Source organism: Portunus trituberculatus, chromosome 46, assembly GCF_017591435.1.
Source record: "Portunus trituberculatus isolate SZX2019 chromosome 46, ASM1759143v1, whole genome shotgun sequence".
NCBI classification, from domain to species: Eukaryota; Metazoa; Arthropoda; class Malacostraca; order Decapoda; family Portunidae; genus Portunus; species Portunus trituberculatus.
Window position 1 is genome coordinate 742,142 of NC_059300.1, and position 19,076 is coordinate 761,217.

Sequence of the window (19,076 nt, forward strand, 5' to 3'; positions counted from 1 at the left end):
CCACCACACTGCACTACGCTCCCAGCTGTCCGCCCTGGGCGTCACAACATTCGACCTGCCTACCCTCCTGGCGGCCTCAGGTGTCCACCCCTCTGGCAACATGCAGTTCTTCGTGTTCGCGGCCCTAATCAACAACAAAAACAAGCTTGTGTTTCATATTTCTACATACTTGTAAATAATATAACAATATAACCTTTTACTTATATAACGCTTCTACTCCTACCGCACTCCACAAAGCTCCCAGCTGTGCGCCCTGGGTGTCACAACATTTGACCTGCCCACCCTCCTGGCGGCCTCAGGCCGCCCCTCTCGGCAACCTGCAGTCCTTCGTGTTCGCGGCCCTAATCAATATATTCCTACATAGTTGTAAATAATATACCAATATAACAATATAACCTTTTACTTACCTGAATAACCATAAAAAATTATTGGTTGAAAACTCGATAATATGCTTTGAAAGTACAAAAACTTGAGTTACGTTTAAAATCGACTTACGTCATGTTTCAGGAACATAACTCTGACGTAACTCGGGACCTTACTGTGTATATATATATATATATATATATATATATATATATATATATATATATATATATATATATATATATATATATATATATATACACACACACACACACACACACACACACACACACACACACACACACACACACAGCATATAGAACAGTTGAGATTCAGTGGCTGGTTGAAGTCTGATACATCATCATCCTGGAAGTAAAACCAGCAATTTTCACATCACTTGTCATCTTCTACCACACCTGCCAACATCCAAGCCCGTCATAAGTAGGTACAAAATATGTCCGTTGCCCACACAGCTTAGGGGTTTAGATTAGGTTGATCTGCTTCAGTCTTTGGTAATAAACTTTTTATGGATCAGTTTGCAGGTCTCTTCAGCATCAGGGCTTGGACAGTAATGAGTGTTGCTGTGTGATTGGAGTTAATAATATTTTATCTTTTATATGAAATACCTAATTTTATTGGTGTATTCATTCATATTGTATTTGGAACTCAGTTATTATACTGTTTGTCTTATTAAGGACTATGGTGAATGTTTTTACAGCAACACTGTCACACAGGTCTGCCAGTATTTGTTATTATGATATAAATATGTGTGAGCCATCAACTTTTTTCTTTTAATTATTATCTTTTTGGATTTGAGAATGATGGATTTTCATTAAAGCATTTTATATGCCTGTTACTTATGTACATGAAGCTCTAATTTGCTAGTTCACATAGATTTGGCAGAACTGGAAGGCCAGGAATCCCCTAAAAGGCCACACCAGAAAACGTAATTTATATTTGGAAGACTATAGTTGCCAGTATAGAATACTAATATCTTTTTTTAAACTTTCTAGATGCATGCTTTTATTCAGAAACAAGCATAGTTTTATAAGCTCTTAATACAAGATCATAATGGAGAAGACTGTAAGTGTTTAGTCAGCACATGTAGAAATACATGATATCTACTTAATACAAGGTAATATAGCAACATGCTTATTCTTGTTCTATAAACCATCAGTAATTCTCTTTAGATTAAAGTTTAGTAAAATCTACTCCAATATATGTTATCCTACATATGTACTTTTGATGATATGAAAGTTAATTAATTTTTCCTGAGTTTTGACCATATGCTGGGAAGGCACAGTAGAGATAGACCCAAATGGACTTGATGTTTATTTGGGTTGATTCCATTAGATTATACATAAGGAACAACATTCTAAAAATGGATGTATGCATATCAATATGAAAAGGGCACATGAAGTTCATGAAAGTTTGTTTTAATCAGGAAAAACAGATTTACAAGGGTGAGTCCCTACTGATGGGTCTTTAAGCCTATAGACAATTGGATACATCTTCATTCTCTTGTATTAGTGGGAATGCCCTCCCATAGGGAAGCCATAGTTAAAATCTCAATCACTGAATATCCATAATTTCAGGATTAACAAAATTAAGACTAAACTGTCTCTGTATGGTTATTCCTCCTTGCCCCATGTCCCCTCTGATGAGAAATAGATAACCAACATAACTAATATAAATCTTGTGATTTTTCCTTCTAGATGCATTGTGTTATTATAGATGGAGCTACCTGAAGGTTTTAAGAATATGAACATTATATGAAAAAAATCTTTTAGTTTGAAGTCCTCAGCAAAATAGCACAACTGTAGTGATCAGTTTTCATTAACTTTGTGTCTCATCATTTATGTCAAAACAAGCCTTTTGGCTGAAATTTAAGTTTTAGGAATGAGGAAACTTGTAAAGGACAAGATCAGAAATATGTAATGGCAAATTATTATTTATTTATTTATTTATATATTTATTTATTTATTTTTCTTCTTTACCTGAGAACTGTCAAATAAGTACTGTGTAGATGGGAATGCTGTCATGATGAAGTTCTGTAACTCTTCTGAAAGTTTACAGTGGATGCTTTCCCTAAGCCACTTCAGATATTCACTATTTTGAGGTACAATCAGCTCCAGTGCGGGTTTAGCTGTACTAACTGAGTGCACAATGTACTATCTGTGTAGTACTACGCCTCAGGGTATCGCTGAAACATCTCATTAAAAATGAGGCCCCACGCACATAGGAAAACACTATCCTCAAAATAGAATCAGCACAAAAGCGCAGTAACCCCTACCTACGAACACAATAGCGCAGTTATCCCTACCAAAAGGAACCAAACCCCCCCATACCTGACCTCCCTACGTCCCGTTTTCTATCTCTGGGAGGTCACTCTCCTGATAAGACGCCATTCCATGTTTCAGCGCTCGTGGTAGCCGGACCTACACTCGCTTGCGCCCGTATCGCCGGCTCTTAGAGCCGGTGTTTTTTCCTGGGCGTTTCTTTTTTGTTTTCCTCTTGCTTTTTGGCAAGAATCTTGGATTTATGGACAGATTATTCTGTGCTGTGCCCTTTTCGTGTGTTTTAGTGCAGTGTGGTGCTTTTATTATGTGTGTTTATAGTGACCATATGGTGGGAGAGCCGGCAGGTGTTCTCGAAGGTTCTCGAGTGCGTTAGTGCCCTTTTTTCGTTCGGTGTGCTCATGGCCTTTGCTGTTCGGCTCCCTGTGCGTGTGCAGTGTTTTGATGCCATTTTTATGGCGGTTCTGCGCCCGTGTTAGGAGCGATAAGGTGGTGTTTTACGTGTGATTTCTTTTCAGTTCATCATGCCTGCTTCCAAGTGCCAGTTTTCCTCTGATGGCAAGGGGTGCGCATATGAGTTTTCATGCGATGGCCATGACTTGTGTGTGCCCCATCGTCCTTGTGTTTCAAAGGACGTCTTGTTTGACACTGACAAGTGTGAGAAGTGCCGGGAAAATGTGAAATTCCTCCAATCTGTGGGCAAGGTAGATAAGCTTTGCCTCCAGTACACTTCGCTGCGCCGATCGTGGGAGGCGGTGCAGCGTTCGGCCAAGAGGAAGGGGAAGCATGCGGTCTGGAAGGACGAAGCTTTCCGCCTGGCTTTCATGGGCCGGGGCTCTCGGACGGCGGTCCCGTCCACCCCATCCTCTGCTGGCCTCTCATCCCCCCCTTCTTCGGTCGTGGAGGAGCCGGTACCGGGGCCATCTTCGGTACTTTCCGATCCCGTGCCCGGGGATCCGTCTCCAGTGGTGCCGCCGCCTTCCGCTCCCCCGGGCCCCCCGTCGGAGCCTCTGCCTCCTAACATTCACGAGCTCCTCTCGGGGATTTTGGCCCATCTCTCCTCTGCTGCTCCTCTGCCGTGCGCCCAGTCCTCGGCTCCTCCCCTAGTGGCGGACCCTCACCCTGCTACACCACTTCCCCTCTCTAGTCCGGCGTCTCAGCCGTACGGGGTGGATTCGTCCCCTGTTTCGGACGCCCCCCCTTCGGAGGAGGAGTTGGAGCTTGAGGTTCTGCCAGAGTCGTGGGCTCCTATGCCTCCAGATTGGCAGGTGTCTCAGGTCGCCGGGTCGGTCATCTTACTCCGCCGAGATGAAGCCTCCCAGGGAGAGGCGGTTCCAGTGCTTGGCCAGGAGGTGTGCTGGGGGACGTCGTGCCACTCTCCTCTTCCTTCCTGGCATTTCCGTCCTCTCTCTCAAGCGACCCAGCCTTCTCCTACCCTGCCGTTACCGACCGTGGACGAACTCTCGCGCTCCCTTTCGGTCCTCTCTTTGTTTGCGGGCCTGTCTCCTCCTTCCCTTTCCTCCGAGGGTGAGGAATCGACGCGACGCTCGATGGGCGTGTCATGGACGGCGGGCCAGGCAGACCAGTTCCTTAAGGTGGCCAGGGACTGGTGGGATCAGTCGGTGGCACGGACCCAAAGTGCTCCTGTTTCCAGACCGTCTGCAAAGCCCAAGACTCCTCTACTTCCGGTTGGGGACTCTCTGGATTCCCGGGTGGGAGTCTGGCTGTCGGCACGTTCTCCACCCTCCTTTCCTCCGCCCTTGGCCACCCCCTTTGGATGCCTTTTCCTCTTTTCAGGCCTTGCTGATGGCGGAGAAGATTTTGACAGTTCTGTCACAGAGGCAGGGTCTGAACACACGGGTGTCCTCTTCACTCCTGTGCACTAACCTCCTGCCTCTACTGCGCTTCGCCCTCTGGCAAGGGGCTCCGGCGATGGCTTCTTCATTCACTCAAGCTCTCTCAGCCCACTTAGCCTGCTGGAGGCAAGCTGTGGCTCCTCTGCCATCTCCAGCGCAGTCGGCCCTTCTCATGGGAGATCCGCTGGGAGCTTCCTTTGGGTCTATACAGTCGGTCGCGGATGCTCTCGCACGGTCCCCTCAGGTTGCAGTGGTTTTCCGGGGAGCTCCACCAGGCCGCTCAGGTTCTGCGAGAGCGCGCACTTCTTCATCTCGAGCTGCCCCTCCTCGATACCAAGGCCCGTCGCGGGGGGGATGGCAGCGTCAGGGGAGGTCGTCAGCCACCCAACGGGTCCGGACCTCACCCCCCTTCTTACACGGCAACGACGCGGGACTCTTTCCCTACCCTCAGGTAGAAGGAGTCTTTGCCGCTTCCAGAGCCCCTCTTACTCCTCCCGGAACCCCCTCTCCGACCTGACGGGTCGGACTTTGGGGGATGATAGCTTCGGGGGAAGTCTGCGTTCACCGACGGAACCAGACCTCACCCAAAGTCGTTCCGGCCTTCAGCTCCTACCCCGGACCGCATCTTCTCCCTCTTACTCCTCCCGGACTTCACCACCACCCCTCTCCTTGCGACACACCATGGCTTTCCTTCGGGGTCCAGGTATGCTCTACCGGACCTCTCGGTAGGACTGCTCTCTTCCACACACCGGTTCTGCCAGGTTAGAGGTTTACAGTACCCTTCCCTTTCAGTATAGTCTGGCGGCGGATCCTTCCTCCACTTGTGATGCAGCTAAACCCGCACTGGAGCTGATTGTACCTCAAAATGCGATGTTTGAGTCTCCGAACTGTTGTTCGAAAACATCTATTTTGAGTGAAGCAGCTCCAGTGCGGGTGATCGGGTCCCTCTTCCTCCGCTTCACTCCCTCCCCCCGTCATCCTTCGCCAGTCTCTGTTCTCACGCTTCACATGGAACGGCGTCTTCTTATCAGGAGAGTGACCTCCCAGAGATAGAAAACGGGACGTAGGGAGGTCAGGTATGGGGGGTTTGGTTCCTTTTGGTAGGGGTAACTGCGCTATTGTGTTCGTAGGTAGGGGTTACTGCGCTTTTGTGCTGATTCTATTTTGAGGATAGTGTTTTCCTATGTGCGTGGGGCCTCATTTTTAATGAGATGTTTCAGCGATACCCTGAGGCGTAGTACTACACAGATAGTACATTGTGCACTCAGTTAGTACAGCTAAACCCGCACTGGAGCTGCTTCACTCAAAATAGATGTTTTCGAACAACAGTTCGGAGACTCAAACATCGCATTATAAAATTTTGCTTTGACAGTGTGCCTGGGGAAGAGTAGGAGGAATTCCTTATGGACAATTATTTGCATGTGAGAAAAAATTGCCAGCCCTTATTTAATATTGCTGCAAACCTTACATTATCTTTTTCATCTTCAGGGAATGAGGAGACTTCCATTATGAGAACTTGTTTTTTCTAAGGGTTATAACCATGATTCCTTGATTCATTACAATTTACAAGAGCTGTTCATGAAAGATTTTCCCTGATCCACTTCATCCATAGTAGAAGGCTAAAGTCACACGTATATTATATGTACATATATTATGATACATAGTTTGCAGCTCAGAGCTCCTTACATTTTTTCTTTTACATCTAGTCAACACAGAGCAATCATCATGTTCCTATATTTGAATCACTACACACACAACACCAAAGCTTTGTCCAGAATATTTTTTAAAAGATCTCATGATATATGCGATGGGGAAATATGTAAAACAGGTCATGATTTCATGTGACTGTAGTGATTCTGCAATAAATTAAAAGGATAGAATAGATGATGTCTTTTAACTCACTGAATAGCATATTTTGGAAAAGAAAGACCACACTGGCAAACTAAGGAAGATGATGTGCTATGAGTGTCTTTCTTTGCTGGTGAAAAGGGATAGACTGAGGTGGGATGGAGTATGGACACTTTGAAAAGATAGCAAAGTGAAAACACTTAAGATAGCTTAAAGATTTTACATAGAGGAGGGTCTAAGAAAAATTACTTATGTTTAACAAGGCAAACACATGCAGACATAAATTAAACCTTTCAGAATGCTGCTCCTGATAATGAATGGTGTCGCCTTTCACTGAGATAAGAGAATAACTTTTCTATATTAAGATTAAAAAATATTAATTGTATGATAAATAATGAAAATTCAACAGTAAAGTATAATGTTTTATTTTAGAACAGTAAACAGGGATTTTTTTTAGAGCAGAAAGCATCAAAACATTCACTGAATATGATTTCAGTTGTATGTCACGAGGGTACAGATACAACACAAGAAAAGACACAAACAAGTGATTCTAGGGGAAATAAACCAGAGATAAAATAACTGTAGAATATATCTATATATACTTTTACAGAGAGTAGTATGTAGTTATTTTGTCTTATTTTATCCCTGCTACATAGTTTCTGGTACTGGGACAAGACATTTTCATCCTAACAAGACCTTCAACCCGAAAGGTTTAGGTAGTCTCATCACTCCTCCCAACTACCAAAGTTTGATTCTACTTTCAGAAAATGTTGCTTTGTGATTGACATTGTTTCTGAAAATATCTTAACTTATTTTTTTCCAGGCTGGTGGTGATTTTATATACAATGAGACCTTCCTTGTTCCATTCTTTTAGTGCAGAGGAACCAACATTTCCCTTAGCAAGGTTCAATAATATAGAGCACAAGTCATGCAAGTAAATACAAACTAATTAGAGAACACATCAATATTGATTGCCACTCACATGCTACACCAGACTCTTTTAATAATATCTTGAAGATCATCTATTGTGATGGTCTAAAGGCAATGACAAACTCATTAAATTAAACATATAGCTGACCTAACTTGTGCTTGTAGACTTTGTGAAATACTCTTTTTACAACAGATCAAATTGTGATTTGTCTCAACTTGCCTTGGGAGAGATTTTGCTCGCCACCACACCTGCACTATAGATGTTCCTTCACTTGTATATGTGTATGCATGTGTACATATGTACTGAAAACCACATTTCTGAATGTTAAGTCTGCAACAATTCTTACAGTCAAATTTCAGAAATGCAAACTGAATGAGGAAGGCTAATGTCTGCCTGTGTTAAGAGTGATAAGAAAGGTTGAAAACTGACAGACAAAGGATGACTGAAGTCAGATGCCACATTATCCACTTTTGTACTCTTGTGAGTACGTGCACAGAATTTAGGCAATGTTTCTCTGCATTTGAGAAGAATCTACACTTTGGCTACTTGAACTTATTTGCATTGTCTTGAATAGAATGGAAACCAAGTTAAGCTGAAGGGTATGAGAATAAGAACATACATAACTGGATTTTACAGCTATTTCTCCATGGTCATGAAAAGCTTTATCAATAATAATATGAAAATTAGAGAGAGAGAGAGGACCTAAGTATGTTATTGAAGAGAGCCATCAGTATTTGATATTACTGGAGACAGGTTAACAATGCTGAGCTGGCAGCAGCCATTACTTAGTCATTGTTTATAAAGAAAATACAGCAGTTACTCTACACGACAACTGAGAACACTACATTTAATTCACTGATCGATGTTCTTCACCGATAATTTCCCTAAAAGTCAGATACAATATAGTATGTAGTAGTACTGCATGACATCAAAGTACATCAAGTCCAGTAAATCACAACTGGAGATCAAACACAATAATCTGTCCATTAATGAGATCTAGTGTACAAATATTTTAATTGCTTTTCCCCAAGCAAAACATTCAAACACTTTGATGAGCAAGATTGCTAGATATGACAAGCAAGAAGTTATTTAATAGATGTGCCAAGGAAAGCTTACAGTGAATAGGAGCAAATAAAAAAGGTGAGAAACTTTAAAAATTAAAGGTGTTTCTCCTATATTCAGATGAAACACTAAGGTGCTAATTTGCAGTTTTTAAAGAGCACAACACACATAAGCACAGCAGTACAACAGCACAAGTTACAATATTTGGCACACGGTAAACAACCAGAAAAATTTCAGTGCACAGTTGCACTTTAAACCATGCACCATAAAAAACACAGTGCATATGACTGTTCTAATGATACTCAGCTCTACAGAAGCCATGAAACATAGAGTGAGTAACCTATGATGTACAGTGACCTTGGACCAGCAGCCTGCCTCTCACCTTGAAGTGGAAACCTGATCAAGGACTGAAAAATTAGTAGATTTACAAGATGAAAATACAGTACTTTCAAGAAAGAAATTTTTGTGTATATGAGCAATTAGATAATGCTCTGGCAATTCACACAATGGTCATGCTAAGGGAAGATGAGAAGTTTAAGAAAAAGTCATGAAAGCACTGGATTCAGAGAAATTTTCAACAGCTGAATGAAGAAGCCAATGTCAGCATGAACGGCTGTGGCAAGAACAAGAAAGCAACATAATCTCAAGAGCCTAATCACTCGCCAGCCCCTATTACCAGGGAGGGACAGAAGCTCCCTTCACACATACACACACCTTTTGACCCAGGACTATGTACTCATTTCTTCAGCTCTTAAGTCAAACCTCAAAAATTCAAATTGTCAGAATAAATTCAGTGTCTAAATTACTGTCTGTGAAAACTCAATAAAATTTTACTGCTTGTGGATTTATTACATAACTTACTGAATGCCTATGATTAATTTCACTATGAGCCAGTCACAGTGGCATTATATATATATATATATATATATATATATATATATATATATATATATATATATATATATATATATATAATCCAATCTTGCATATTAGAAAGTAAATGAAATTTATTTAGACAGTGACTTCCCTTGCCACTGAGATTAAGATATATCAAAACCTAAATATACTAGCACTGTAAAATGCTCATTTTATTTTGCTTAACACTTCACATCATAATAAGAGTAAAAAGGAACAAAACAGCATTCATGATATTAAGTTGAAGTGGCAAGTGAATGTGTTTTTAGGCTTTAGGCATCCCCTGGGAGTGATTATGAATGGAATTCATTTTATCCAACAGTTCTATCAAATTCAAATTCCTAAAACAGATCCAGAAAATAACTCGTCTCACTAAAGAGTGGGTTGAGAAACAGAACCCATATTTTTTTTATTTTGGAATGTATAAGCATCAGTAAATAAAAGTGAAGTCTTGAAAAGTGACATTGAGAAGCATTGATTCTTTGAAGCAGAGATGTACAGAAACATTACATGTAATGGCATTGCATTGAGTGAGTAATATTTGTAATGGATACATCACAATTTAAAAAAAAATGTATAATTCAATCTTGCAAAAGGAAAAACAGCAGTAACATAATGAATATTGTGAATGCATCAAAAACAATTTTAAAAAAAATGTATAATTCAATCTTGCAAAAGGAAAAACAGCAGTAACATAATGAATATTGTGAATGCATCAAAATGTAACTTATTAAAAAAATACAGAGGAGGGTTTACTGTTTATCTAGCTTTCTGATTTAAAAATAATGAATTGTGCAAACCACACTGGTGGCCAGTCCTTTTCTGTTCCACTGTTCCATTAGGGAGTTTTAATGGTGAATTCATGTTATTCATTGTAGCCATTATTATGGCCTTGCATTTTGATGTAGATTGTGTGTACATCTTATTGCAAGAATATTTGTTTTGTTTTTTGTGCCCTCTTTCTGTAAATGTACATAATTTGTAGTTTATAGGATTTTCAAGCATAATGTTGAATCCATTACAGTATACTAATGATTTTGTAAGTGTACCCTAAGATGATCACAATAAAATTTACAGTTGCTTGCATAACTGTATTTCTCATGTATCTTGATGATAATCTCCTGAACATAAAGTAAATACATTAATTTACAGTGTTCATTTCATCATCACATAAAAACAGAAGAGACTAAACCAACATCTTTAAATATCCCTCAAAACTACAAGTAACATACCTGAGTGGAATCACATGGTTTTCCAGCCAATAGTCTTCATTGGAAGTAACTTTTTAGTGCTAATACAAAATAGAGAAGAGCCAACATTAACATTGGTACCCTCTCTCTCTCTCTCTCTCTCTCTCTCTCTCTCTCTCTCTCTCTCTCTCTCTCTCTCTCTCTCTCTCACTCACACACACATTTGAATTAGTATCAAAAGCCAGAAGAATAGTTTGTTATTTAGAATTTTATTTTTACATATGACCACAGCTGTCTTTAGTGCTTTTGATTTTACACTAAATGAATCCATCAATTGATCACTACTGTATGGCCAAATTTATTAGCAGATTAATTTAAATAATGATATTGGTTGATGGTGCTGATTTTTAGGTCATGTAAAAATTATATATCTTGTAAACACAAAAGTAATTAACCATTCATTTAAGCACTGTCAAATATTAATCATTTATTGGGATCATCCAGCAGTATTTACAATATTTTTTTTATTGTTTACTATTTAGTTTATATTCAATATATGTTTGCTTAGTTTCTATTAATGTAGTTTTGTCTCTGCTAAGGCTGAAAAGATAGTGATTTTTATTTGCAAAAATAATATAAATATTTGTTTTCCCTTCAGTTAATAGGCGATAAAAGACATCCATATATCTAGATTTTAAAAATTCAAACAGCAGGAGTAACAATGAAGATAAAAAATAAATATTTCTCCAAGTTTTGGAAGTGAAATTACTTCCATTAATAAAAGTGTACTTTGCAATAATTTAAAATTCATCTTTGCCTAACCTACTTAAGGCTATTCATTTGTAATATTCATATCCATAGCTCTACTAAAACTTTTTTGTAAAGCTGGGTAGCTGAAAATCCAAAGTAATTTGATCCCATCCAGTTTCAACTTAATATGACACCAAGTGATTCCATCAGAACTAATCCCATAAATGTAATGCAAGCTAGATACCTTATGGCTTTCTCTCCCCTCCTATCCCACTACACCCATGACATGCACAGTGGTATATGAATGTAATGCAATTACATGTAACATATGAAATGTGTAAGGAAATGATTTTACAATGTAATGATTTAACAGTAAGCACACACATTTTCATGCAATATATAACTGACTGTAAAATACCTATCTCTGCAGTCATAATGACATATTTAATCTCTGTGTGATTGTTGTAATCACAATACTTAGTAAGTATGCCTTCTAGAGATTAGAAGCAATGATGATCACTCAGAGTTATAATCTCGTGTAAAATTAATAGCAAACTCTAGCTATCAATGCATTCATTGCTCTCCCAAGGTCAAAATTATGTGATATTATTCCAATATTAGAGAAATGCAGTTGACTAGCTATGCAGTCTGCATCAGGCTAAAGGAGACACTGATAATGGTAAGTCAACTTTTTCTTCCTTTTTCTTTTTTTTCTTTTTTTTTTTCAACAAAAGTAGAGCTGTATCTCCTTTCCATGTTTGTCTCTAGGTCCAGCCTTTAATTATTTGTACAAAAGGTTAATCCTAAATTCTGGGAGTTCTCAATCCTTGTTCAGAGCAGAAAGGTCTAGATGTGGTTGGCCACTCACCCATCTTGTAAAGGACTCCTTCACTACTGGAGGCTCTTACACATGGTGAATCTCAGAAAGCAAAAAGAAACAGCTTGTGCAATGCAAGTAAAAGTCTTTTAAGAAATGCTCTTTCTACTCTGAACTCCCCTGTCAAGTGGCACGGGGTGGCATGGAGGGACGGGGAGCAGCAGCAGGGGAGGGAAAGGTAGATCCAGCTCCTGCTGCAGAGAAACCCATAGGGGGAGTTGGGAAGGTAGGAGAGGTGGGGGTACTTGGAGACATAGTTGCTGATTTCGTCTTCTTCTCTTTCACAGCCGGAGGAACATTTTCATAAATCTGTTTCGGGAGTTCATCAGGAGGCCTGTAAATAAGAAAAGAACCTCTAAATGAGATTACACACTTATGTTTGTAACTTTATTATATATATATATATATATATATATATATATATATATATATATATATATATATATATATATATATATATATATATATATATAATCAAATAAAAGTTTCTTATCTGGGAACAAAGCTAGTTATGTTATGAAAACTACCCCCATTCAATGTTTATTACCTACAGTTCTGAGGAAAACCCCAGTATCCATACCACATCAATAACATCTAGTTATGCAGGATATCCTCACCCACCACAGCTCTATTTATCTGGCTCTTACTAACTGCACCATGTATTAGAATAAATTGTCTTGATGCATTTCAGTGACACAATTGCAAGGTGTAGTATGTATCACTTTGCTTCATATTCCATGGAAGATCACTATTACTCTGATATCTTGAAAAGCACCTGCAGTCAATCAAAATATACCAAATGGGTATTTCAGAAATCATGGACATCAATCATGTAAATTTCCCATAGTTTTACATGTTCATCAAGTTTTGCTACCAAGATAAGTGGTGAGGATTTCCTGTGGCCAGTCATTCTAAAATAAATATCAAATATTCAACACCAAATATCATGAAATCATAGTGCTTAGAAAATTTTCCTTACTGTGCTAAACAACACTGCACATTTTATAACATATATTTAAACATGGCAACATTTATTGATATGCATCCAACATTTTTTTTCTTTTAACAAAGAAAACTCTAAGAGAAATTTCCTATAAAGTTAACGTGTCAGCAAAAATAAACAGGACCATGATAGCATACAGGAAACAAAGAAGTCACAAAAATTCATGGAGCCCTAATAATGCAACCACTGGGGGATACAGATTGCTTTTTGTCCCATTTTGGGGCCAAGCACACAATATTCACTTCACATTATATATTTTAAATATGAAGAGTTTGCAACAAAATTTAGGAGTTTATTGAATATATGCATACTTGAAGTAAACACCAATACACAAAAACACACACACACACACACACATACACGCAAAATATAGTTTCTCGCAAAGATGTATTGAGACGTGGAACAGTTTAAATGAAGAAGTAGTGTCTGCAACGAGTGTGCATACTTTTAAAGTAAGATTGGATAAGTGTAGATATGGAGATGGGGCCACACAAGCATAAAGCCCAGACCCTGTAAAACTACAACTAGGTAAAATACACACACACACACACACACACACACACACACACACACACACACACACACACACACACACACACACACACACACACCAAGAACGCCGTGCTGAGAGGACATGTGCTGGGAGCTTCCAGTGGAACACACTCCAACAGTCATTTGAAGCAGACCTAGACCATATGTATGGGAGGGAAAGAGGCCATAGGGTTGTCCTGTCTCCAAATTAAGCAAGACTTGGATGCCGTTTGGAGCAAAAAAATGGAGGGAGAGGCGGAACTAGGTGGCCAGACGTATGGTTTCAAAACATTTGCTATGTATAGAAAACCCAAGATTTATTGAAACACCAATTGGCCTGAAGAGACTGGGTGAAGATAACAATGACAAGAAATTTTCAGGATTTAGGGAGGAAAGAGGTAATATGAGAAGGCTAATAAAAGTGAAAGGGAGATGAGATATATGAAGTGATATCAAGTATCATGGAAAAACAAGACAAGTTAATAAAAGAAAACACTGAACTAAAACTGAGATTAGAAGAATTTGAGAAAGTAAGGGAAATAAATCAGGGAATGAAGGAGACGGAAGATATCAAGAAAGAAAATGGTGTACTAATCACTATATGTTGCGATTATGAAGAATCTTTAAGAAGCCTACAGAAGAAAATACAGGATGGGAGGGCAAAGTGGAAAATGGAATGGGTGAAATCAAATTGGAGGAATTAAGAAATGCCTGGAAACAAGAACAGGAGGAAAAAGTTAAATTTCTAGAGGTAGTAAAAGAGCAAATACAAGAAAAAACAAAGGACATTGTTATACAAGTAATTAAGGAGAAGGAAGACCTAGTGAGGGATATAGTGGATAAGAGGAAATGTATCTTAATTTTTAGGCTGGAGCAAAAAAAAAAAAAAAAAAAAAAATCATGAGAGGAGCTGGACCCAGAAGTAGAGGAAGTGATTAGGTTGGGAAGGTTTAGTGAAAGGTGAAAGAGACTAATGAAAGTGAGAATGAGATCGAAGGTGGCAGTGCAGGAGATAATGACAAGAAAAAGGGAAACTGGCTGATGATACTGAATTTAAGGATTTATGGATAAAAAGAGATATGAACCTGGGAGAGAGGGAAAAGGAGTGTGCTAAGAAATAAAGCTACAGAAAAGGACAGAGATCAAGAAGAATTTCTACTGGAGTGTTCTAGATATGAAACTGAAGAAGTGGTATCTTCAGAAGAAGGAGGAGGTAATGAAAGAGGCAAGAAATGAAGAGTGACTTATACTAATACAGATGGGTTGTTATCCAGTGTGTTGGAGGTTAGAGATTATTTGAAGGATAAAGGATGTAATGTTCAAAGTAGAAAAAAGCTAAAGGTGGAGATCCATGTTAGCTTTAAGGAAGAGGGATATAATAGCTGGAGAAGAGACAGCAAGGCAAAAGGGGGAGGAGGAGTAATATATGTGTGGAGGAAGTGCAATATGGTGATGGCATGGCAGAAGTAATGGGAGTAACAATCAAGACAGAGGAATTGAAAAAAAGGAGAATCATAGTTACATATGTACCATCTAAGACAAATACAGTGGTACCTTGAGATACGAGCTGCCTGAGATACGAGTTTTTTGAGATACAAGTTAAGATTTAGTCATCTCTCTCTCTCTCTCTCTCTCTCTCTCTCTCTCTCTCTCTCTCTCTCTCTCTCTCTCTCTCTTCCCTACTTAAAACTTCATTCATTCAATGAATAATGTTTACAGAATCATGAACAAGCTCTTCTGTGATTATTAAAGCAGCCAGTCTATTATGGGTGGCTTTATTTGTATGCTCCAGCTAATCGACAGTCCCAAGTGAGGGTTGGGAATGCAGTAGGGTAATATTCCGTGAAATACACCCTCTGAGACTAATATACTTTATACGAGTAGTTTATCTATTTATATTGTCTTTTATGTTTTATTAAATGTTTCTGTGCAATAAATATTACTTAGTAATACCTTTTTCTTACCAGAAAACACGTAAAAAAAATAGGGGTGCTCTTTTTGAAGAGGCTGGAATGGATTAATAGCATTTCATTGGGAAAAATTACGGTAAAAGTACAGAATAGGACCTCCCCCTTTTCCTCCATCCCATCCCCCCCTACCTGCTCCAGCAAGCTTGGGGAACTGTGGGGAATCTGGGGTTTTAAGGGGGCAGGGGGAGCCAAAAGAGGCGAGATATGGTGATCTAAGAAAATCTAAGGACAAAAACTGCCATTTTTTAAGGGAAAATTTGGTAAATGAAAAAATTAATAGATAATTTTCTCTGAAATTATCATAACCTAACATCATAACCCTCTAGGACACTAACCTAACCTAGCAGTTTTCTGGGTTGGGGGGCACAGCCCCACAGCACCCCCCCCTTCTAGGACCCTAAACTAACCCTAACATAAACCTAACCTAGTGTTTTCTAGGTTGGGGGGCACAGTCCCACTGCACCCCCCTTCTAGGACACTAAACTAACCCTAACATAAACCTAACTTAATGTATCCTAAGTAGATGGGGGGGGGCCTGCACCCCCCTGCACGGTTACAGTTAACTGTAACACCACTGGATCATTGGGTGGAAGAATCAACACAGAGGGTAAGAAGAACCATCGTTGCTTGATCTAGTATTCACAAAAAAAACAGAGCCCCCTCCCAGCATGGGAAGAAAACATGTAACATTAGTACAGGGGATCCTTGCAATTCGACGGGGTAAGGGCAGTTTTACGTCGGTCGAATCAGCGCTTATTTGAATCATGAAGCAATTTTTCCTATAAGATACTTCAGAATTATAAATTATTTTTTTACTCGTGAATTATTAATGAAATACCACGGTATTTCATTAGTAATTCACTATCACTCAGTGCCACGGAGTCGAGGTCATCCTCGTGGCATGAGCGTATATGAATACTAAGATATGATATCCATTATAGCAGGCCGCATGGGTGTTTGCTCCAAATTACTGTATGTGTGGCATTTCATCGCTCTCTCTCTCTCTCTCTCTCTCTCTCTCTCTCTCTCTCTCTCTCTCTCTCTCAATCCTTCAGTAGAAACAAAATATATTCACTGTTACTGTCTTGGTTTCATGCTTCAAACAACTGATTTTTGTTAGCCTCATGCATGCTCCACCGCTGGTCAGGCAGGAGGTGGAGCATGCGTGATGCTAGCAAAAAAAAAAAAAAAAAAAAAAAAAAAAAAAAAAAAACAGATGTTTGAAGTGTGAAACCAAGACAGTAACAGTTAACACATTTTGTTTGTACTGAAGGATTTTGAAAGAGAGAGAGAGAGAGAGAGAGAGAGAGAGAGAGAGAGAGATGAAATGCCACACACACAGTAATTTGGAGCAAATACCCATGCGGCCCAAGCGTTGTATCTGTCGCATAGTACCGCCACACTCGAACTATGTACTGTACAGACAACGGCTAAGCAGTCTCAAAATGCATGTATACGTACAACATATTTTTCACTTAAAATAACGTACTTTCGTCTCTAACAACATCTGCAGAAACTCATGTTACACCCTGTATACCTACGTATATACCTATTTTTGCTTCCTTTCCCTTGCGTGTAGTGTAGAAGGGAGTGGAGACGATGACACGTGACAGGCAGATGTTTGTAGACTGAATGCACCTGATGCCAAGAACTTGGAGCATTTATGGCACTTGTGCGGACACAAAAGTAGTTTTTCCGTGCCCGAATCCAAAAATCAATAAGATCTCACTGAATTTGTGTTTTTTTCAGACCCTTTCATGGTCGATTTACTCGAAATATGGAAAGAATGGTGCTGAGTAAATATGTTTATGTGATAAAGTGTAATGACACAATGTACATTGTAGTATGAGGACAATTTCTAATAAATTTATTGAATATTAGTAAATCAAAATAGGTATTTCTCACTCACACTTTTCCCTGTCACATCCTCCTCCCTCCCACCCACCATGACTTCCTTCACCTCCATAACCTACCCCTCTCTCTCTCTCTCTCTCTCTCTCTCTCTCTCTCTCTCTCGTGTTCTTGAAAAGCATGCACGTCCTCCCTATAACCCATCTTAGGACAGTGAGAGTTTATACCGACTTTATAGAGAGAGAGAGAGAGAGAGAGAGAGAGAGAGAGAGAGAGCTCTGTAGCGATGATCCTCACTACAGCGTTTTTCACTGTTTAGAGAGGAATTTCTTTTCAAGATCACATGAGAGAGTGGGGACAGGAGAGCACTACGTATGAAAAGCTTACTTAGCCCTACGGCTCATGTATCATTGTAATAGTGTAATTTTCTCTCTCTCTCTCTCTCTCTCTCTCTCTCTCTCTCTCTCTCTCTCTCTCTCTGAACAATACATAATTAACATAACTATAATAGCTTGACACAAAACGAAAGAATATTGGCATTAGCAGTGCAGTACGACAGTTTGGGCTTGCTGCCTGGCTGCATCGATGTGGAGCGCGAACACACATAATTTTTTTTTCTTTTCATTTAGGGAAGCTTTGATGCGTTAAACACTAACTTTCTTGAACATCAATAGTGTACACTAATAGTTTGTGTTAGAATTAGCCATTACCAAACATCTGAGCAACCCATCATCATCAAACATCTGATATTTTACCGAATGAAATGATGACGCTAGTAGCATGGTTGATGACGTAGACACTACTCTGAATAATCAATGTTAGCTGCACGTACATTGCAGTACGATCACATCAATAGTATTTTCAAGAAGTAGGGGAAATTATGGAACAGAATGCTATAATAACTCTGTTTCAGGGGGGTTGGCGCTTGTCCCCTTGTCGCAGGCAGCTACTCATATATAGTATCCATTTTTTTAGTACAAATAAGAGTTAATATATAAATTATAGTTAATTATAATAATACCAAATTAATGTTCAATATCTAATACTATTGTATTTTTAAAATTTGTCTTACTGACCAGAATCACAAATAATGTTATCCTGTAAGTAGTTTACATGTGTCAAATGTTTATATTTTAATAATCTATGAAAATATTGATGTGAAGGTGTGTTATATTGTTCATATTATTTGCATATCTCTATTTTGGTTTTCATTTACTTTTTCTATGATTGTCATGAAAAGCCAGTGTGGTATCTTTCATCCCTATCACAAATCATACTGCATGTGTATCACATTATATGAACATCCACTTTACTTTTCATTAAAAACAATATTTGCCTCTCTTGTAAAATAATATCTTACCAGTAGCTGTTAAGCCACTGGTGGCACAAGCTAGTGTATTCAGTGACAGTTCCCGGTCCAAATAAATAGGAATGGTTGCATCATAAAAGGGCATTTGGTGCAAAACCTCAAACAAATCACTATGCAGATCAACAAACAGGTTACCAAATCAAATGCACCACAATCCAGGTTAGAAAGAGGCAAGTATGCCATGAGAGAGAGAGAGAGAGAGAGAGAGAGAGAGAGAGAGAGAGAGAGAGAGAGAGAGAGAGAGAGAGAGAGAGAGAGAGCAG

General features: G+C 39.3%; 1 protein-coding gene and 1 long non-coding RNA gene across 16 annotated transcripts in view; one reads left to right on the forward strand and one right to left on the reverse strand.

Moving 5' to 3' along the window:
* LOC123520214 overlaps positions 1-19,076 on the forward strand; it is an 83,222-nt gene that overhangs the window by 29,022 nt on the left and 35,124 nt on the right. The gene's annotated exons all lie outside the window — the stretch shown is intronic.
* The window catches only part of LOC123520207 (tyrosine-protein phosphatase non-receptor type 11-like), a 103,580-nt gene continuing 91,277 nt past the window's right edge, over positions 6,774-19,076 (reverse strand). For 14 of the 15 annotated variants that reach the window (XM_045282284.1, XM_045282276.1, XM_045282279.1 and 11 more), the window contains one exon: positions 6,774-12,423. In XM_045282284.1, the coding sequence (XP_045138219.1) occupies positions 12,213-12,423 (211 nt within the window). In that variant the 3' untranslated portion in view covers positions 6,774-12,212. The remainder of the gene's footprint in view (positions 12,424-19,076) is intronic. The other variant, XM_045282285.1, reaches the window with a different exon arrangement.